Here is an 18,500-nt window from a genome sequence, read left to right on the forward strand (position 1 = left end):
TGATAGTCTAAGAATGTTTCCGTTTGGTTGTTGTTTCTAAAGTAATTACTCAGGAATGTATTTGTAATACATATGTAATCTTTCTTGACTTTATCACTTTGTAAATTCACAGTTGCTCATGTTTGTTTAGTTGAAGTTAAAGCTGAAGTTTATAGCTTGATGTTGATTACATTTTGCTTTCATGCATAGGCCTAAAGGATATAACTCGTAATATTTTCCCTGCTTCAATCCTGTTCCACTTGGTCTCGACCAGAACAGAGGAGTAGGTGTGTGTGGGTGAGTTTGTGACTGAGGCGTGTTCAGAGTGTGTAGCCCAGTCGATGTCCTCGGCGTCCCTTGATGTGGAGGTCAGTTAGACGCGCACTGTTGCAGACAGACGAAACATATTGCAGTTGACTATAACAGCCTTGGGTTTATACAGAGTACACCATTTGAAGACCAATTCTATTCAATGTGAGCTATTCGAAAGCACCTTCTTCTTAACGCGCTCTGTGAGGGGCGTATTTTGAGACGAAGGGAGGTTGCGCATTGAACGCAGCGTCGTAAACTATTTTGCTATCCAGCCCCAGCCAAAGGTTTGTGGATTTTATTTGTTCGTTTGCACACCCGTTCAAATCCACTTTTCAACTGTGCGCTTTTTGGTTAACACAATATGAACTCTGACAGAGAGGTGAACATGGGTTTATTTATTTTGGACAAGCGCGGAAAGGTGAAGGATAACGCCATATGTTTATTGTAACGGATAATAATAACGGACATTTGGACTTGATGGCCAAAGAGCCTTGACAACTGTTGATGGTTACTGTTGTGTTTGTTCTTCGATGAATTTTCACAATGACAGGTGACCAGCTGTTGAATCTCCGAGGAAAACTCTCCTCATTTTCTCTCTGGCTATCTCTACTCTCTATCCCCGCAGCCTCCGACTCTATTTCACCAGAGTTTCTATCCTGAACCTGTTTGTTATTTTACACGATAAACATTACGATGGATAATGAGGAATGTGTAATTTGTTATATAATAAAACGATGCGGCGAGTTCCCAGCACCTGTTGAACAGTGACAAGCCTACATTATGGCCTGCCGGAGCGGCTGCTGTTGTGGCTTCGGTCCCTTCAACGAGGATAACGCCAGGTTCCTAATGTTAGCGGTGTTTATAATCCTCTACCTCCTCTGCGGTGCCGCTGTCTTTTCAGCACTGGAACAGCCGATGGAAGCAGAGGCGAAGGACCGCTGGGCGCAGCGTTTTGAACAGTTTAGCCAAAAGAATAACCTGAGCAAGAGAGAGCTGGACAACTTCTTGAGGAACTACGAGGAGGCGAACTTGGCCGGGATTCGCGTGGACACTATCAGACCTCGGTGGGATTTTACCGGCGCGTTCTACTTCGTGGGGACTGTGGTCTCGACCATAGGTGATATTTTATGTAGCTTATAGATTCTCTCATTGTCACATATGACACATCATATCCAACACCATGAATCAAAGCTGAAAGCAGGAGATAATCAATTTTATATTTAACTTACTTGGGACAAAATTGCTGTTCACATTTTTTGCACTCCAAAACGTGTAGTTTTTAGGAGTAATTTTAAAGGGAAATTAGGCTATAGGACCTGTACTGTGTAGGCTATAGGGATGTTATGCTCTTATGAATTATTTTCAATAATTCCACAACTAGAACAATCACAGCCAACTAAAGGATGCTTCAATATGCATGCCTATCAAGTTTGAATTAGTCTTATTGTGTGTCATGTAATTGGTTTCAATATGAAACCCTGTTAAATTAGTGCCGCCTGGAGTGCCAATTACTAAGAAACTCCAGCAACTCTCTGTCTCTCCCTCTCTGTCTGAATGATATGAGACTGTGTTGGCAAACACAAGCCTGGTGAAGAGGGGATGTTTATGGCTCACAAGCCAATCTTATCTCTGATCTTTTGTAGCTAAGCCACACAGCTAAAAGCCTTAATGCCTCTAGATTACTTTATTACACGTCAAGAAAGAAAGTAAATGGATTTGGAGGAACTTAGCTAATGCATTTGTATTCAGTACAGATATACTAAATACAGGACATTTCTGTTCTCTAATTTAAAATATAGTAGTATATATATAACCATACGTCTTGTACTAAGATAAGGGGACAAAAGGATGCCCTACTTTTTTTCTTTGAATGGAAGTAAATGGAGGGATCCCTTTTCACCTCTGACTGCTCATTGTTAAATGCAGTGTAAAATGGAACATGGTCATCATGGAACAGAGGGAGCATGTAGTCAAGGGCTGGAATGGATGGACTCATCATGAGATTCATCACAGCTGGGCTCACACTGTCCATCAGATAAGAGCTGTGTGTGTGTGTGTGTGTGTGTGTGTGTGTGTGTGTGTGTGTGTGTGTGTGTGTGTGTGTGAGATTCTGTGGGTCCTCCATTGGTCTGAAAGTAGGCATTCCTAGTGTAATATAAAGGGGTGGGGCGAGAATGAGAAAAGACGTGATAAAGGATGGTAAAGAGGGAGGAGGAGAGAGGGAAGTAAGAAAGGTATAGAGGAAGAGAAGTAAAAAGGGAGGGTTAAGTGTGTGAGAGAGAAGTCAATTAGAGAGAATTATGAAGAGAGAGCGATGAGGGGATGTCTAGAAAGAGAGAAGGTGAAGAATCAAGAATAATATTATTCTTGTCACCATGAGCAACCCTGTAGGCGAGTGAGTGAGTGGCTGAGGAGGCATTGTGCATGTGACTGAATGGTGCTTCACTCCACTCAGGGCAGAGGGAGGGAGGGTGTGCTTGTTAACAACCAATTAACCGTCAGCATTGAACAAACTCTGAGCTTACTTACTGTACAGATGCTAAAACGCGCACACAATCCAAAAGCCAGAGCAAGGCTGTCGTGTTTGTGTGTTTGTGTGCGTGCTTGACACTTCTATTTGGGGCCTGTCTTGTGTGAGCATTGCTTCAACTTATGCGTTTTCCACCTGTCTGTGAAAGCTGACAGTGTCCATTATGCTCAGGCTGACTGATTTAGGATTGTGAATAAACAGGATTTGAAATAAAACTAAAAATCATACTGCATTGTTCAGTGTGATTCAGTATTGTATTGTCCTACTGTTGTTTTCTAATGGTAATGATTCTACTATCTGTCCAATCATGGTGTAATTTGTAATAAATTCAAGCAAAAACATAATTACTAGTTTTGACCTGTACTGTTTTCTTTATAATAACATATCCTTCCATCTTCATGTTTCCCAGGGTTTGGAATGACGACGCCAGCGACCATCAGTGGTAAGATTTTCCTCATCTTCTACGGCCTGATCGGCTGTGCCTCGACCATTTTGTTCTTCAACCTCTTCCTAGAGCGCGTCATCACCGTCATCGCCTTCGTCCTCAAGTCCTGCCACGAGCGTCGCCACCTTCGCAAGGCCGTGCTTCCGCAAAATGGCCGCCGACGCCTCTCCGAGGGCAGCGGAAGAGGCGGCAGGGGAGAGGGGCTGGCTGGGTGGAAGCCCTCGGTGTACTGTGTGATGTTGATCCTGGGCGCCGCCGCCATCTTGGTATCCTGCTGTGCCTCGGCCATGTACTCTGCTGTAGAAGGCTGGGGCTACCTGGATTCTCTGTACTACTGCTTCGTAGCGTTCAGCACCATTGGGTTTGGGGACATGGTGAGCAGCCAGATGTTTGCGTACGACGAGGGGAATGAGAGCCAGATGGCGTACCGGGTGGGTAACTTCCTGTTTATTCTGACAGGAGTTTGCTGTATCTACTCCCTGTTCAACGTCATCTCCATCGTCATCAAACAGGTATATGCTCATAATACTTCAGCTCTTATTGCCTTTGGTTTAACCAGGTAAGTCATTGAGGGAAAAAAACTCTTTGACAATAATGACCTGATAATGGCCTGCATCATCATCAACCCGGTGGGATTGTTGTTATTGTTACTGTATTCATCTTGCTCATTTTATTAAGTAAAGTAGTGACTTTGGGTGTTTTGAAAAGCACTTGTGAATAAAAGTTATTATTGTAGCCATTCATTTTGGAATCATAAAAAAAAAATTGTATTCAGAAAAATGTCATGTAAGCTTAGTCTCTAAGACTTTTATTATAGCATCGGCATTGATCATTTATGTTGGGACTTTGAGGTGCTGAACTGGCTGCTGAGGAGGCTGGAGGTGCCATGTCGCTGCCCAGGGAGGGGGCGCCACCAACCGCACCCCAGACACCCCCGCAAGAACGTGGTAGTGCCCGGACACCTGAGGGCCAGGCGGGACCTGTCCATCGAGACGGACGCGGTGAACGACAGCGAGGCGGACGGACGGAGGATGTCTGGAGAGATGATCTCCATGAAAGACTTCTTGGCTGCCAATAAGGTGAGGAGAAGACATGAACATGTATGTGTCCACTACTTACAGTTTACGGCTGTTCCCAGATCAGACTTTGTGCAGATGTGAAATACTTGAGGCGTGTTCACATATACCTATCGGATCCAGATCCTGCAGTGTTTGGTACCCTGATCCTCTATATCCGGCCATTTAATTGCATAAGTGAAGTGCAAACAAATCGTGGTTCCTGCCCGTGTGGTCGTTCCAGGAAACGTTGATGCTGTATCATTAGATTTATTTTTACTGCTATATTGCTGTACCCAGCGCTTGTTCTACATTTATTTGGTCATGAATTAGTTTCTCTCCATTCATCAGGTGAACCTGGCCATCATGCAGAAGCAGCTGTCAGAGATGGCTAACGGTCACCCTCGCCAGTCAAGCTCCAGCTCCCGCCACAATGGCTTCTCCGGAGGGGTGGGCGCCCTGGGCATCATGAACAACCGCCTGGCAGAGACCAGTGTGGACAGATAGGCCTACACCTACGTATACACATAAGTCAGACTGATTGACTGGCCAGAGAGACAGTCACAAGAAATCAGGACTTCCTCTAAAAATACATTGGTTTTAATTGAACAAATAGAGAAATGTACAATACCCAACTCAATTCCAGGAGAATAATTGACCCCATGGACTAAAGCCTGGCCAGACCACATCAGTTCAGAATATGTCATGTACACCCCGCACATCCAATCAAGATGCGAAGGGAAAGGAAGTGCAGTGGCATTCAGTGTGCAGAAAGTTTCCCGTTTCATAACTGTAGGGACAATGAAATACAATACGTCTGCCCTACTTAATCAAGCTGTCCATCACAGGAGAATAATTGACCTGAAGTACCAACCTATACCGCAACAAGGTTCCACTGTAAGAGAACTCTGCCTGCCGCCACCCATTCTTCTCTGATGCATGCTGGTTCATCAGGCAGTGTCTATGTGCGTGCGTGCATGAGTGTGTTGGTGTGCGCGCGTCTCCTTCACCCACATCTGGATCACAACCAACTGTAGCTACTGCTGGAATCTGGTGGTTAGTTACTGAGGCAGTTTCCATGGTGACACTACAGAATACAGAAAGATACCCAAAGACATTGTAGCTGAGTGGTTTCAAACTACCCTATGGTATTCTTCATATCACTAGCGAATAACAGCTAGCCAACAGACTGCTCATCACCACGACTACAAACACCCTATACTGTCATCTTGATCAAGAAGACCCACCGCTCGCCTGCTTTTCAGAGAAAACACCTACAGGGGAAGTAGCCTTCTGAGAAAAATACTGAATTTCCACTGTGTGTAAGAAACCGCAACCGATCTGTAAGGGGAGACAGCCTTATGAAAAGGCATGCAAGACTTTTAGAGACAGCTGAATGTGGCAAACAGAAACACTGTCTAAATATCATGCTTCTGTCTGAGTGGTTATGGCTACAGACTTGTTATGTTCATCAGCTGTAATGGGTTTTCTATTGCACTGCCGCCTCTAACTTGTTATCTGTTATGTTTGAGACATAGTGCTATGGACAATAACACCCAGCACAGCACTGCACCATTACAAACTAATGGATATCTATTTATTCTATCCAAAATGAAAAACAGAATTCTATTCTTTAGAGATTCCAATTTAGAGCGTATTATCAGAGGGCTGTTATCTTGCTGTTTCACCATACTATGTGGAAGCACCATAAGGCAGCAGCATACGGACTCTAACAATGAAGTATCACTCTTTTGTCCATATCTATCTGGACCTGGCCAGCATGCTCATATTAATGCTATGAAAAACAAGTCTCTCTCTAAGGTTATTTCAGGGCCTTTTTTCTCATTCTTTCCAAGACAGAGGTGTTATGTTCTCGTTCTATTCTGAAACTGGAACGAGAGAAAGAGAGAGACAAGTGAGAAAGGGATCTGTGAGAAAACAAAATGGCCGGTTGGGTGAAAGAGAAAACGGAGAAGTAGAAATGGACAGATCTGTGAAAAGGAGAGCCAGTTTGGGGGAAAGAAAGCAGTAATGAGCAGAGAGAGAGAGAGAGAGAGAGAGAGAGAGAGGGAGAAGAGCAGAACTGTTCAGATCACAGTCTACATTATGGATTGGGTTGGAGCAGGGGCGACATACGCCTCTTCACACGCCTTGTTGAACCCCCCGAAGAAGATGCTCAAATTATACATGGTGCTAGTGAGACAGACTCCTACAGATTTACGTCACAGCGAGCTTTCATGCTGAATGTCTCAATACCCAGCTAGTTATTCCGAAAAGCCGTAGAGAAAAGAAAAAGCCCATTTATCATGTCTTCCCTGTTACCTCTAATAACACACTACAGTAGAGAAGTAGTATAACAGATGTGGCGTTCTGAATACAGCATAGCCCACAGTATGAGTCAGCAAATTAATGTGACCTGATATTTTTGTACCAAATGGTGATCTAATTTCATGTCACGATTTGAAACGGTGGTACAGTATATTATTGAGAAAATGATACAACTCTGCTACTTATTGTCACTAGCAGATTGTTTTTGCTACTTTGTAATTTCATCCATTTTGAAACAACCAATGTATCATTGGGTGACTATACTGTTGACAAAGAAATTACAACTAACTGTAGAGTACTGACAAGAATGTGACAGAGAAAATATGGATACGCCTGAAATTATCTTGTCTGGTGGTTTTGTTTGTATGTTGTCCCGTTGGGACTAACTTTATCACAGAGAGAACAGTAGTTGGCTAGCCTCTACCAGGCTTTCACCAACATGAGCGAGACCTGGGAGCCGAGGCTAGTAGTTGGCTATTGTCCCTCAGGAGGGAGGCAGAGAGAGGGTGAGGGAGCCTCTTCACCGCTGCCTAGCAAACAGGAGGTGTGAGAAGAGAAGGTGACTCACTGCGTTATTCAAAGCTCCTGTCAAATCACATGTAGTCACAATGGCTCTTTGTGGAGTTCCTAGCTGTAGTTAAGTGGCTGCCCACTCACTATTCCCTTTATGCCCATTCCCAAGAACACTGCCGCCACACTGGATAAACACATATAGCTAACATAAATACAGATGACTTGAGATATGACGAAATAGAGATGAGGTGTTGAAAAGCTAGAGACTGGAGATTTTCTTCCTATTGGGGCCATGGGGTTGTGAAACTAATGTCCCTGCACATATAACAACAATAATGTTAAAAGAGCTGCTAGAGCTAGATGGGCTATTTTGAGTCTGGTGTGGTTAATGCTTGTCCAGGGTAAACAGTCTTACAAAGGCTCTTGAATTAGACCAGACAGATGCACATGAGGTGATGACTGGCGTACAAAGACTGGCTTAGTTATTCGATTAGTAAAACCTCGGTCATTATGTGAATAGAAGTAAATTGCTGCAACAATAAGTATATCAATCACAATCCCATTATGAAGCATGTGTGAATGAGGGTGAGCGCAGAGAACTGAGAGAAAAGGTGGGAGTTGTGCATTATCTCAATGGCTTATGAGAGCTCCTATTGGGTAGAAGTGAATTAGGATACAGTATGATTAACATACGGTATCTGTGAGTCATCATCTCAATTCAATGCATAGGCCTAGTCGAGTAAATAAAGTCACATCAGGCTTTCACTCCAAATCAAGGCCTGGCAAAGAAGCAAAAGAATAATCAGATATTCCGCTGCTAAACATTTCATCCACTTTTTTTGTTGCAGTATTTGCCAAGAGGAAGTCATAAATCGTTATAATAGATTGGGGGTCAAAGCCAAAGAACATGAAGTTGATCAATCCCAATCGAGAGAGGAGCGGATTCTTTTGTTTATGACAGTAAAACATTCTTATGGCTATAACATTTGTTAGCGCCTTCAATTCTTGCACATTTTATCATAAAAATGTATATTTCAACACCGAACTGCTAAACTTGGAACTAATCAGAACTCCTGTACATACCCCTTGTGATCAATGCAGCCAATGGCCTGCTCCTAATATGTAAACAGAGCCTGGTGAAAACTCAAGCTGCTGTCTGTCTGTGTGTGATGAGCTCCCAAAGACTGAAATAAGATACATATGTTTTCGAGTGCACTTGAAATATGCAGCATGCAATACGAATTGTCTTGATCGTACGAAGATGCAACTCCGTTGACCATTTTACCAATTTATTGAAAGTTATCCAATGTTAGTTTGACTAGCCTAGCCAGCTACTGTAAACGTCAATGTGCCTGCTCAGGAGGCTAGTGTTTCATTAGCTGTCTCTGTCAGTGAATTACATTTTTCAAACCATGTTTTGTCATGATTATTTGTTTCATTTCAAGTAAATAGCTGCAGGCTTAAAGAAACATTAAATCATATACCTTGCAAACCCAAATAAAAGCATGTACGTAGATAGATGTGTGTGTCATGTATGCTAGAATGGAGGTTTAAAAATGACAGCCGCACATGAATATTAGCCAACACAGCATATCCTACACCTATAGTATAGCTTGCAATACAATGTTCTCTTAAAAACAGCTAGGCACAATGTACTGTATACTATGTGCAAGATGACCACAGTTTGATTTCTAAACCAGATGAGTTCTCAAATATCAGCAGCTGCCCAATACCATGGTGGGCATGAATAATGTTGGATCCATTGGAATATAAGGTATGGAGAATGATGAAGAGCCTGCAGGATTATCGAAACAACAGCTGGGAAATGAATGTTTATGTTTCAAATACTAAATGTTCAGAATGAGAATAGATTTAGGTGGTTTACATTACTAGCCTAACTAACTTTACAAAAAGTTGATGTCCCCAAATTCTGGTCCATCCATTCATTATTCTACTGACTGTGACTGAGTGTGAGACATGTTTTCCATATTGTACGTCTCATGCATATACATTCCAACAAAGAACACCGTCACAAATAGTGTTTCACCATTTAATGAGTACGGAGACAAATAGCAAAGGTTTCTAAATATAGTGTAGCCTACCAATCAATTTATAGAGAGAGAGAGAGATTCATGCCATGGGGGGTACAATGTTATGACGTTGCAGTCCAGAAATGAGAGCGTTACCATCTACGCCAAAAGGCTGGACCTCTGACCTCTGATGGAGACTGTAGAACTGTCATCAATGCATGCTTCATTATTCCTCCTCTCTAGGAGTGTGCCCAGGCCCCATAGGTGTATCGAAAGGATCCCACCCTGGTCACCAATGTAGCCAACCGATATAAAGAAAGAAGTGCCGTAGTGGAATGCAATCTTAAAAATGGTGTGGTCCGGAGACCGAGAACTCCACCATCTACGGCAAAAGCCTGAGCTCCTGCCATCGACAATAGGATTCTCGTCACTTCATGTTACAATGGTAAAACATAATCTGTTTCTAACCTGGTCTTCGAGATGCTCTAACAAGCACGTGTATCTGTAGTGGGTGTTCTTCTACTCCAAAATGCACTAGACTGTGTAGAATTTGTAAGACAAAATCTCCAAAGAAAAGACAACAGGCAAATGCATGTGGTCGCGATGTCTAATAGTGACAGGAGGGCTAGTTCAAATTAAATTAGGATGGTTCTCCTCACAGGTGAGTGAATCAGTTGAACCAATGCTTGGTAAATAGTACTTGGTTGATCTCTGGGAGCAGGACACAAGAGAGGAGAGATAGTAAATCCATGTGTATGGGTTCCTCGCCATCTTAGCTGCCGCACATCTAGAATTCCCCAGCATCATTGCCGGAACTAGTCCTTTCTATGCGATGCAGCCTCAGTCACATGTAGAAGTTAATGACAGCGTGCCCACAGTGCTTCCAAAACAAAGATCCCCACACACATACAAGAGGCATATAGCTCACTCAATACAAAACATGGATTTTCTCTGGTGTTTGTAGAAATACCTGCAACTGGACACAGGCCTTTATTAGGTAACTGTTTTCCAGACTTGAGAACGATGAAAGTATTGCCAATACCAGGTTAGTTTTAGAATCTATAGCGGCGTTTTATGTAAAGTTGGCAGTTATTTTTCTATAACTAAATAGAATACAAATATTAAAAAAGACTTGGTACCTGGATAGTAGGTGACTCACTGTGTTGATTGGTTTGCTGCTTAGTACTTGGCAGTGTTTGCCTGTCCAGCTAACAAACATAAAAGTATTTATAAAAAAGGGCAAGAATTGACATTGCCAACAGTGGAAATGTGTTCCGAATAAATAAATATACACTATGTAAAAACTGATCATCTCGAAAACTAAAGCAGATACAATGCTTTAGCTCACTACCTATAACTTTTTCCACACACAAACAGTTCTTCAAAACAGCATGGTTCGAGACAGCACACTCTGCTAAATTCCAGGTACAAATGTTCTCTTCTTCTTCAAGGTTGATTGGCAGACTACAACCTATGAAGTGCATTGCCACCACCAACTGGACAGGTGTGAGTCATTAATCCACACTAAAAATAAAGAGTGTAACAAATATCATCCCACAGTCAAAAAAAACAACAACATAATTCTCTACTCAGGTTCTGGGGCCTGAGGGTGGTACTGCCTGAGACAATTCTCTAAGTAACTCCTCCGCTGAGAATTCTTGTAATTCCAGGAACCGCTCTGCCGTAGACACGATGACGTCAATCTTTCTGGACTTATTTTCCACTTTGGCCACAAAGTCCACTTTTTTTTTGCATGTAAAGTTTCTGGGTCTTGCTGGTGAGAGGCAAACTCTACCACCAATGAACCTTCTGAACAACTCGCTCCCTCAACCCTTTTCACAGCCTCTTTTCCTTGTTTCCATTCACCACACGATTCATCCGACTTGCGTTGACCACACCTGGGATATTCTTCATTAGAGCAACATCGACTTCCCACGAGACGGCAGATATTAACCCATTGAGAGGTGCCCTACTCCGAAGAGCTACGCAAGACACGGCATATTAAAAGCAACATGCCTTTTCTGTTCTGCTGAAATACAAAAAATCTGAACAAGCCCACTCTTTTTGATCCTCACAGCTTTCACTTAATCCGCCACTTTGGATATCCCAAATTAATTCGTGAAGTTTGCTATTGAGCGCTGTTCATCTTTTTTAAAAACATACAAGATAAGAGGGGATATGAGCAGAACTCTAAGTTCTGTTTTCCACCAGAACTTTGCTCAGTTTTCCATTCTTTTGGACAAAAGTCAAATCTCCCTCGATTCCACCGCCATTAGATTCAAGCTCTACTATACACCTGCTTCTGCCATTTTCTCCACCTGCCTTCAACTGCTAACTTCTTCGGTGGGGTTTAACGGCGGTTGGCATCCAACATGTTGCATTACCGCCCCGAACTGAACTATAGAATAAAGCCATTACACTGTGTGATACAAAATGGGGATCTGGGAAAAATAAAACATTATGTAAAAAAATGTATTACCCTACACTCTTTAAAACCCACCATATTATTCCACTACTTTAACCCTATCTGATCCTACCCTAGGTCAACGACATTAGAGGACGGGACACTACCACTCAACACACCCTGTGAAAACTTCTGAAGTCTCTGCAGCTGCCACCACATCTATTTTCTGTGACTTACGTTCCATCTCTGCAGTACAGTTGATAACCATTGCTCTGAACGCTAAGCCAAGCTTACTGAAACATACACTACCGTTCAAAAGTTCGGGGTCACTTAGAAATGACCTTGTTTTTGAAAGAAAATCACATTTTTTTGTCCATTAAAATAACATCAAATTGATCAGAGATACAGTGATACATTGTTCATGTTGTAAATGACAATTGTAGCTGAAAACTGCAGATTTTTTTATGTAATATCTACATAGGCGTACAGAGGCCCATTATCAGCAACCATCACTCCTGTGTTCCAATGGCACGTTGTGTTAGCTAATCCAAGTTTATCATTTTAAAAGGCTAATTAATCATTAGAAAACCCTTTTGCAATTATGTTAGCTGGAAACTTCTAATTAAAGAAGCAATAAAACTGGCCTTCTTTAGACTAGTTGTCAGGATTTGGCCAGTATTGTTCCGGTTTTGGCCTCTAGATGCCCCCATTGTGCTTTTTGACCCTTTTGTTTTCCCTTGTTTCCAGTTATTATTTGCACCTGTGCCTCGTTTCCCTTGAATGTATTCCTCAGTTCTTTGCTCTGTGTTTGAATGTCAGCACCCACCCCCAGCGATGCTGTGAACATTTGTTGCTCCAGTTGGACTCTCGTGGTACTCTGTTTTTGTTCTCGTTTATTTATTTTTGATTATCTTTTGAGGCTTTTTCCTGCTGTACCTACCACCTTGTGGATTTACCTTTTGACCTGGAGGATTACCTTTTTCTCTTGGAATTACTTTTGATGTTGTGGATTTATATTTTTGCCTGAAGAACTTTCCTTTTTACTTTATTAAAACACCGTCCCAAGTACTGCTGTGTCTGCCTCATCTTCTGGGTTCTGCCGACTATTAGTGGCTCAGTTTGCTAAGTGACTGTTTCTCACACCGGAGACCCGAGTACGTAACCGGGTCTTGACACTAGTTGAGTATCTGGAGCATCAGCATTTGTGTGTTCAATTACAGGCTCAAAATGGCCAGAAACAAAGACCTTTCTTCTGAAACTTGTCAGTTTATTCTTGTTCTGAGAAACGAAGGCTATTCCATGTGAAAAATTGCCAAGAAACTGAAGATCTCGTACAACGCTGTGTACTACTCCCATCACAGAACAGGGCAAACTGTCGCTAACCAGAATAAGAGGAGTGGGAGGCCCAGGGGCACAACTGAGGACAAGTACATTAGAGTGTCTAGTTTGAGAAACAGACGCCTCACAAGTCCTCAACTGGCAGCTTCATTAAATAGTACCAGCAAAACACCAGTCTCAATATCAACAATGAATAGGCGACTCCGGGATGCTGGCCTTCTAGGCAGTGGATCCAGTACAAAAGCTCTAACATCCTAACTCATATCCTAACATTACTTTATCAGCTAAAGACTCATTCACAGCTCAAAATATCTGTTTCACCACACTCTCCACCAGATCTGTGTCGCACCAAACGTAGGGGGTGTCACAAACACATGAAATCTTCAACTGCAATTGCTCCACCTCCACACTTAACACTACCCCAGAAATCACTCCCTTCAATGGTGCCCTATACCTAAGCGTAAAGCAAGATACAGGTCTTCCCCAAGTTGCGTCACACGGAGCGCCTGCTCTCCCTGATCTGAAGAAACATCACAAGTCCACTTCAGGTTACCTTCACTGACTCAACAGAACCCACCATATTTTCCACAAAACCTGAGTCCACACATGGATCAGCCAAAAAGCATGGATCCACCCTCTTAAAAAAAAAATATCGCTCCCACTGGACCAAATGTATCTCTATCATAACGATATCCATCGATGCAAAGCTCGGGCTCCGAGCTCCTCACCACACCTTCCACCTCTTCCATTTCACCTCCAGAACTCGAACTGGCATCCAGATCACTCTAAACTTGACACCAATCTTCCTTGACATACCCTCTGTCTTGTTATTACTGGCTTCAATAGATTCCCACCCATCCTCTGTCTCCCTCAGTCTTTTCAACCTCACCTCATCTCCCAATCATTCTTCCTTAACCAATTACCAACTCTGAGAATATTCCACTTTTCCAAGTCTAAATCTCTTTCTTGCCTCCTCAAGAGACATGTACTCAACCTGTACACAACGCCCTGTACTCAACCTACAGTCACCCACTATCCCCAGGTCCTTTTAGCTATTCAAACTCTATGAAACTCCTTTCCAAGCCCACCACCATCTGCTATGCATTGAGTTGTCCAACCCTCAACTGCTAAGGGGTGCTTTTATACTTTCTGACTTGCCCCTCCGTAATTAGGGCACAGGGAAACACTGATGGAAACTTAGGTTCCTACTCTGTAATATTTATACTAATGATGATAATTGCAATTCAATGTAACAAAGTAAAGCTAGTTTCCTAGCTAACCTTGTAAATTTGCTTTACCAAAGCAATGCTATTATGGCCCATCCACTAAATTACCATCTATTTAGTTGTATGAGTCATGCTATTGTATGACAAATGAATTGCTCATATTTTATATTTTTGTGACAAATGTACCTTATGAGGGGAGACTTGTAGGTCAACGAGGCCTTATCTTTTTTTATTAAAAAAATAATTAAATGCGTAAGTGAACAAGCAAATGTATTTATGGCTCATGTTTTGATTAAGTAGTACAAGGATTTAACATTAGCTTCCAATTCCAATGCTTCTACTAGCCCCGGCCTGCTAACTTTGAATGCTGTGTCTCCCGCTTGCTAGCGTAGCAACGACTACCCAGTGGCTTCCCTGTTTCATCTATTGCTGTTCACTGGACCCTATGATCACTTGGCTACATAGCTGATGCCTGCTGGACTGTTCATTAATCACAGTACTCCATATTTTTTGTTTATCTGTCGGCCCCAGCCTCGAATTCAGGCCCTGTGGGTAGTTAACTGACCCTCTTTGCCCATTCATCTCCATTTTACCTGTTGTTGTTGTCTTAGCTGATTCTCTGTTGCTGTCTTACCCGTTGTTCTCTTAGCTACCTCTCCCAATCAACACCTGTGATTGCGTTATGCCTCGCTTTATGTCTCACTCAAATGTTAATATGCCTTGTATACTGTTGTTTAGGATAGTTGTCATTGTTTTAGTTTACTGCGGAGCCTCCTTTGTCCCACCTCCCACACATAACTGCGTCCAGAGATGCAACCTCTCTTATCGTCACTCACTGCCTGGGTTTACCTCCACTGTACCTGCACCCTACCATACCCCTGTCTGTACATTATGCCCTGAACCTATCCTACCATGCCCAGAAATCTGCTCCTTTTGTTCTCTGTCCCCAACGCACTAGACGACCAGTTTTGATAGCCTTTAGCCGTACCCTCATCCTACTCCTCCTCTGTTCCTCGGGTGATGAGGAGGTTAACCCAGGCCATGTGTGTCCCCAGGCACTCTCATTTGTTGACTTCTGTAACCGAAAAAGCCTTGGTTTCATGCATGTTAACATCAGAAGCCTCCTCCCTAAGTTAGTTTTACTCACTGCTTTAGCATATTCCGCCAACCCTAATGTCCTTGCCGTGTCTGAATCCTGGCTTAAGAAGGCCACCAAACATTCAGAGATTTCCATCCCCAACTACAACATTTTCCGTCAAGATAGAACTGCCAAAGGGGGAGGACTTTCAATCTACTGCATATATAGCCTTCAAAGTTCTGTCATTCTTTCCAGGTCAATGCCCAAACAGTTCGAGCTTCTAATTTTAAAAATGAATCTCTCCAGAAATAAGTCTCAAACTGTTGCCAGCTGGTATAGACCCCCTCAGCTCTCAGCTGTGCCTTGGACACAAAATGTGAATTGATTGCCCCCCATCTATCTTCAGATTTTGTTCTGTTAGGTGACCTAAACTGGGATATGCTTAACACCCCGGCAATCCTACAATCTAAGCTAGATGCCCTCAATCTCACACAAATTATTAAGGAACCCACTGCCTCATCGCCTGCATCTGCTGTGGGTCCGCGGTCAAACCACCACCCCTCATCACTGTCAAAAGCTCCCTAAAACACTTCTGCGAGCAGGCCTTTCTAATCGACCTGGCCCGGGTATCCTGGAAGGCTATTGACCTCATCCCGTCAGTCGAGGATGCCTGGTCGTTTTTTAAAAGTAATTTCCTCACCATCTTAAATAAGCATGCCCCTTTCAAAACATTTAGAACTAAGAACAGTTATAGCCCTTGGTTCACTCCAGACCTAACTGCCCTCGACCAGCACAAAAACACCCTGTGGCAGACTGCACTAGCATCGAATAGTCCCCGCGATATTCAACTTTTCAAGGAAGTCAGGAACCAATACACGCAGTCAGTCAGGAAAGCAAAGGCTAGCTTTTTCAAACAGAAATTTGCATCCTGTAGCTGTAACGGCAAAAAGTTTTGGGACACTGTAAAGTCCATGGAGAATAAGTGCACTTCCTCCCAGCTGCCAACTGCACTGAGGCTAGGTAACACTGTCACCACTGATTAATCCACGATAATCGAGAATTTCAATAAGCATTTCTCTACGGCTAGCTATGCTTTCCTCCTGGCTACCCCAACCCCGGCCAACAGCTCCGCACCCACACAGCAACTTCCCATGAATGGTCCACCACCCAAAGGACATCCAGCTAACTTGGCACAACTGTGGGTAGCATTGGAGTCAAGGTGGGCCAGTTTCCCTGTGGGGGGGCGCAAGTCAATATTAGGAAGGTGTTTATCTGATCAGTACTACTCAACCACAAGGTACTGACATATCTGCTCTGTCCTACTAGGTTGGTTCAATCATTTTTGACATTATATGCATTATGTGGGTTGAATTCTGTAACAACACAGAATAAAACAATTAATACAAGTCCCATGATGGCAGTGACATTACTGCTTTTCACTCATTAACCATTTATTCACATTACTTTAAAATATATATATACAGTGCCTTGCGAAAGTATTCGGCCCCCTTGAACTTTGCGACCTTTTGCCACATTTCAGGCTTCAAACATAAAGATATAAAACTGTATTTTTTTGTGAAGAATCAACAACAAGTGGAACAACATTTATTGGATATTTCAAACTTTTTTAACAAATCAAAAACTGAAAAATTGGGCGTGCAAAATTATTCAGCCCCCTTAAGTTAATACTTTGTAGCGCCACCTTTTGCTGTGATTACAGCTGTAAGTCGCTTGGGGTATGTCTCTATCAGTTTTGCACATCGAGAGACTGAAATTTTTTCCCATTCCTCCTTGCAAAACAGCTCGAGCTCAGTGAGGTTGGATGGAGAGCATTTGTGAACAGCAGTTTTCAGTTCTTTCCAAAGATTCTCGATTGGATTCAGGTCTGGACTTTGACTTGGCCATTCTAACACCTGGATATGTTTATTTTGAACCATTCCATTGTAGATTTTGCTTTATGTTTTGGATCATTGTCTTGTTGGAAGACAAATCTCCGTCGCAGTCTCAGGTCTTTTGCAGACTCCATCAGGTTTTCTTCCAGAATGGTCCTGTATTTGGCTCCATCCATCTTCCCATCAATTTTAACCATCTTCCCTGTCCCTGCTGAAGAAAAGCAGGCCCAAACCATGATGCTGCCACCACCATGTTTGACAGTGGGGATGGTGTGTTCAGGGTGATGAGCTGTGTTGCTTTTACGCCAAACATAATGTTTTGCATTGTTGCCAAAAAGTTCAATTTTGGTTTCATCTGACCAGAGCACCTTCTTCCACATGTTTGGTGTGTCTCCCAGGTGGCTTGTGGCAAACTTTAAACGACACTTTTTATGGATATCTTCTTGCCACTCTTCCATGAAGGCCAGATTTGTGCAATATACGACTGATTGTTGTCCTATGGACAGAGTCTCCCACCTCAGCTGTAGATCTCTGCAGTTCATCCAGAGTGATCATTGGCTTCTTGGCTGCATTTCTGATCAGTCTTCTCCTTGCATGAGCTGAAAGTTTAGAGGGACGGCCAGGTCTTGGTAGATTTGCAGTGGTCTGATACTCCTTCCATTTCAATATTATCGCTTGCACAGTGCTCCTTGGGATGTTTAAAGCTTGGGAAATCTTTTTGTATCCAAATCCGGCTTTAAACTTCTTCACAACAGTATCTCGGACCTGCCTGGTGTGTTCCTTGTTCTTCATGATGCTCTCTGCGCTTTTAACGGACCTCTGGGACTATCACAGTGCAGGTGCATTTATACGGAGACTTGATTACACACAGGTGGATTGTATTTATCATCATTAGTCATTTAGGTCAACATTGGATCATTCAGAGATCCTCACTGAACTTCTGGAGAGAGTTTGCTGCACTGAAAGTAAAGGGGTTGAATAATTTTGCACGCCCAATTTTCAGTTTTTGATTTGTTAAAAAAGTTTGAAATATCCAATAAATGTCGTTCCACTTCATGATTGTGTCTCACTTGTTGTTGATTCTTCACAAAAAAATACAGTTTTATATCTTTATGTTTGAAGCCTGAAATGTGGCAAAAGGTCGCAAAGTTCAAGGGGGCCGAATACTTTCGCAAGGCACTGTATATATCAGTTGCTGTGTATGTTGCATTTGTTTTTATTTGATGACTGTATTATTTCATTCCAAGTCATCTATTCTTCATAGTGCTGGTGCCAGTGCTGTCTGACAAAATCACTATTTTAGTAGTTCTTTAAAGTAAATAAGGCTTTTTTTAATGACTGCTGAATGCCAACTATCGACCACTTAGAGC

General features: G+C 42.6%; 1 protein-coding gene across 1 annotated transcript; it reads left to right on the top strand.

The window, feature by feature from the left end:
* Positions 1-282: 282 nt before the first annotated feature.
* Positions 283-8,676, top strand: LOC112250464 (potassium channel subfamily K member 13). The gene is made up of 4 exons (XM_024420642.2): positions 283-1,408; positions 3,231-3,778; positions 4,118-4,345; positions 4,673-8,676. Exons 1-4 carry the CDS (start codon positions 1,072-1,074, stop codon positions 4,826-4,828), a joined length of 1,269 nt encoding a protein of 422 aa, XP_024276410.1. The 5' UTR covers positions 283-1,071; the 3' UTR covers positions 4,829-8,676.
* Positions 8,677-18,500: the final 9,824 nt, after the last annotated feature.

This window comes from Oncorhynchus tshawytscha, linkage group LG05, assembly GCF_018296145.1.
Source record: "Oncorhynchus tshawytscha isolate Ot180627B linkage group LG05, Otsh_v2.0, whole genome shotgun sequence".
In the NCBI taxonomy this organism is placed as follows: Eukaryota; Metazoa; Chordata; class Actinopteri; order Salmoniformes; family Salmonidae; genus Oncorhynchus; species Oncorhynchus tshawytscha.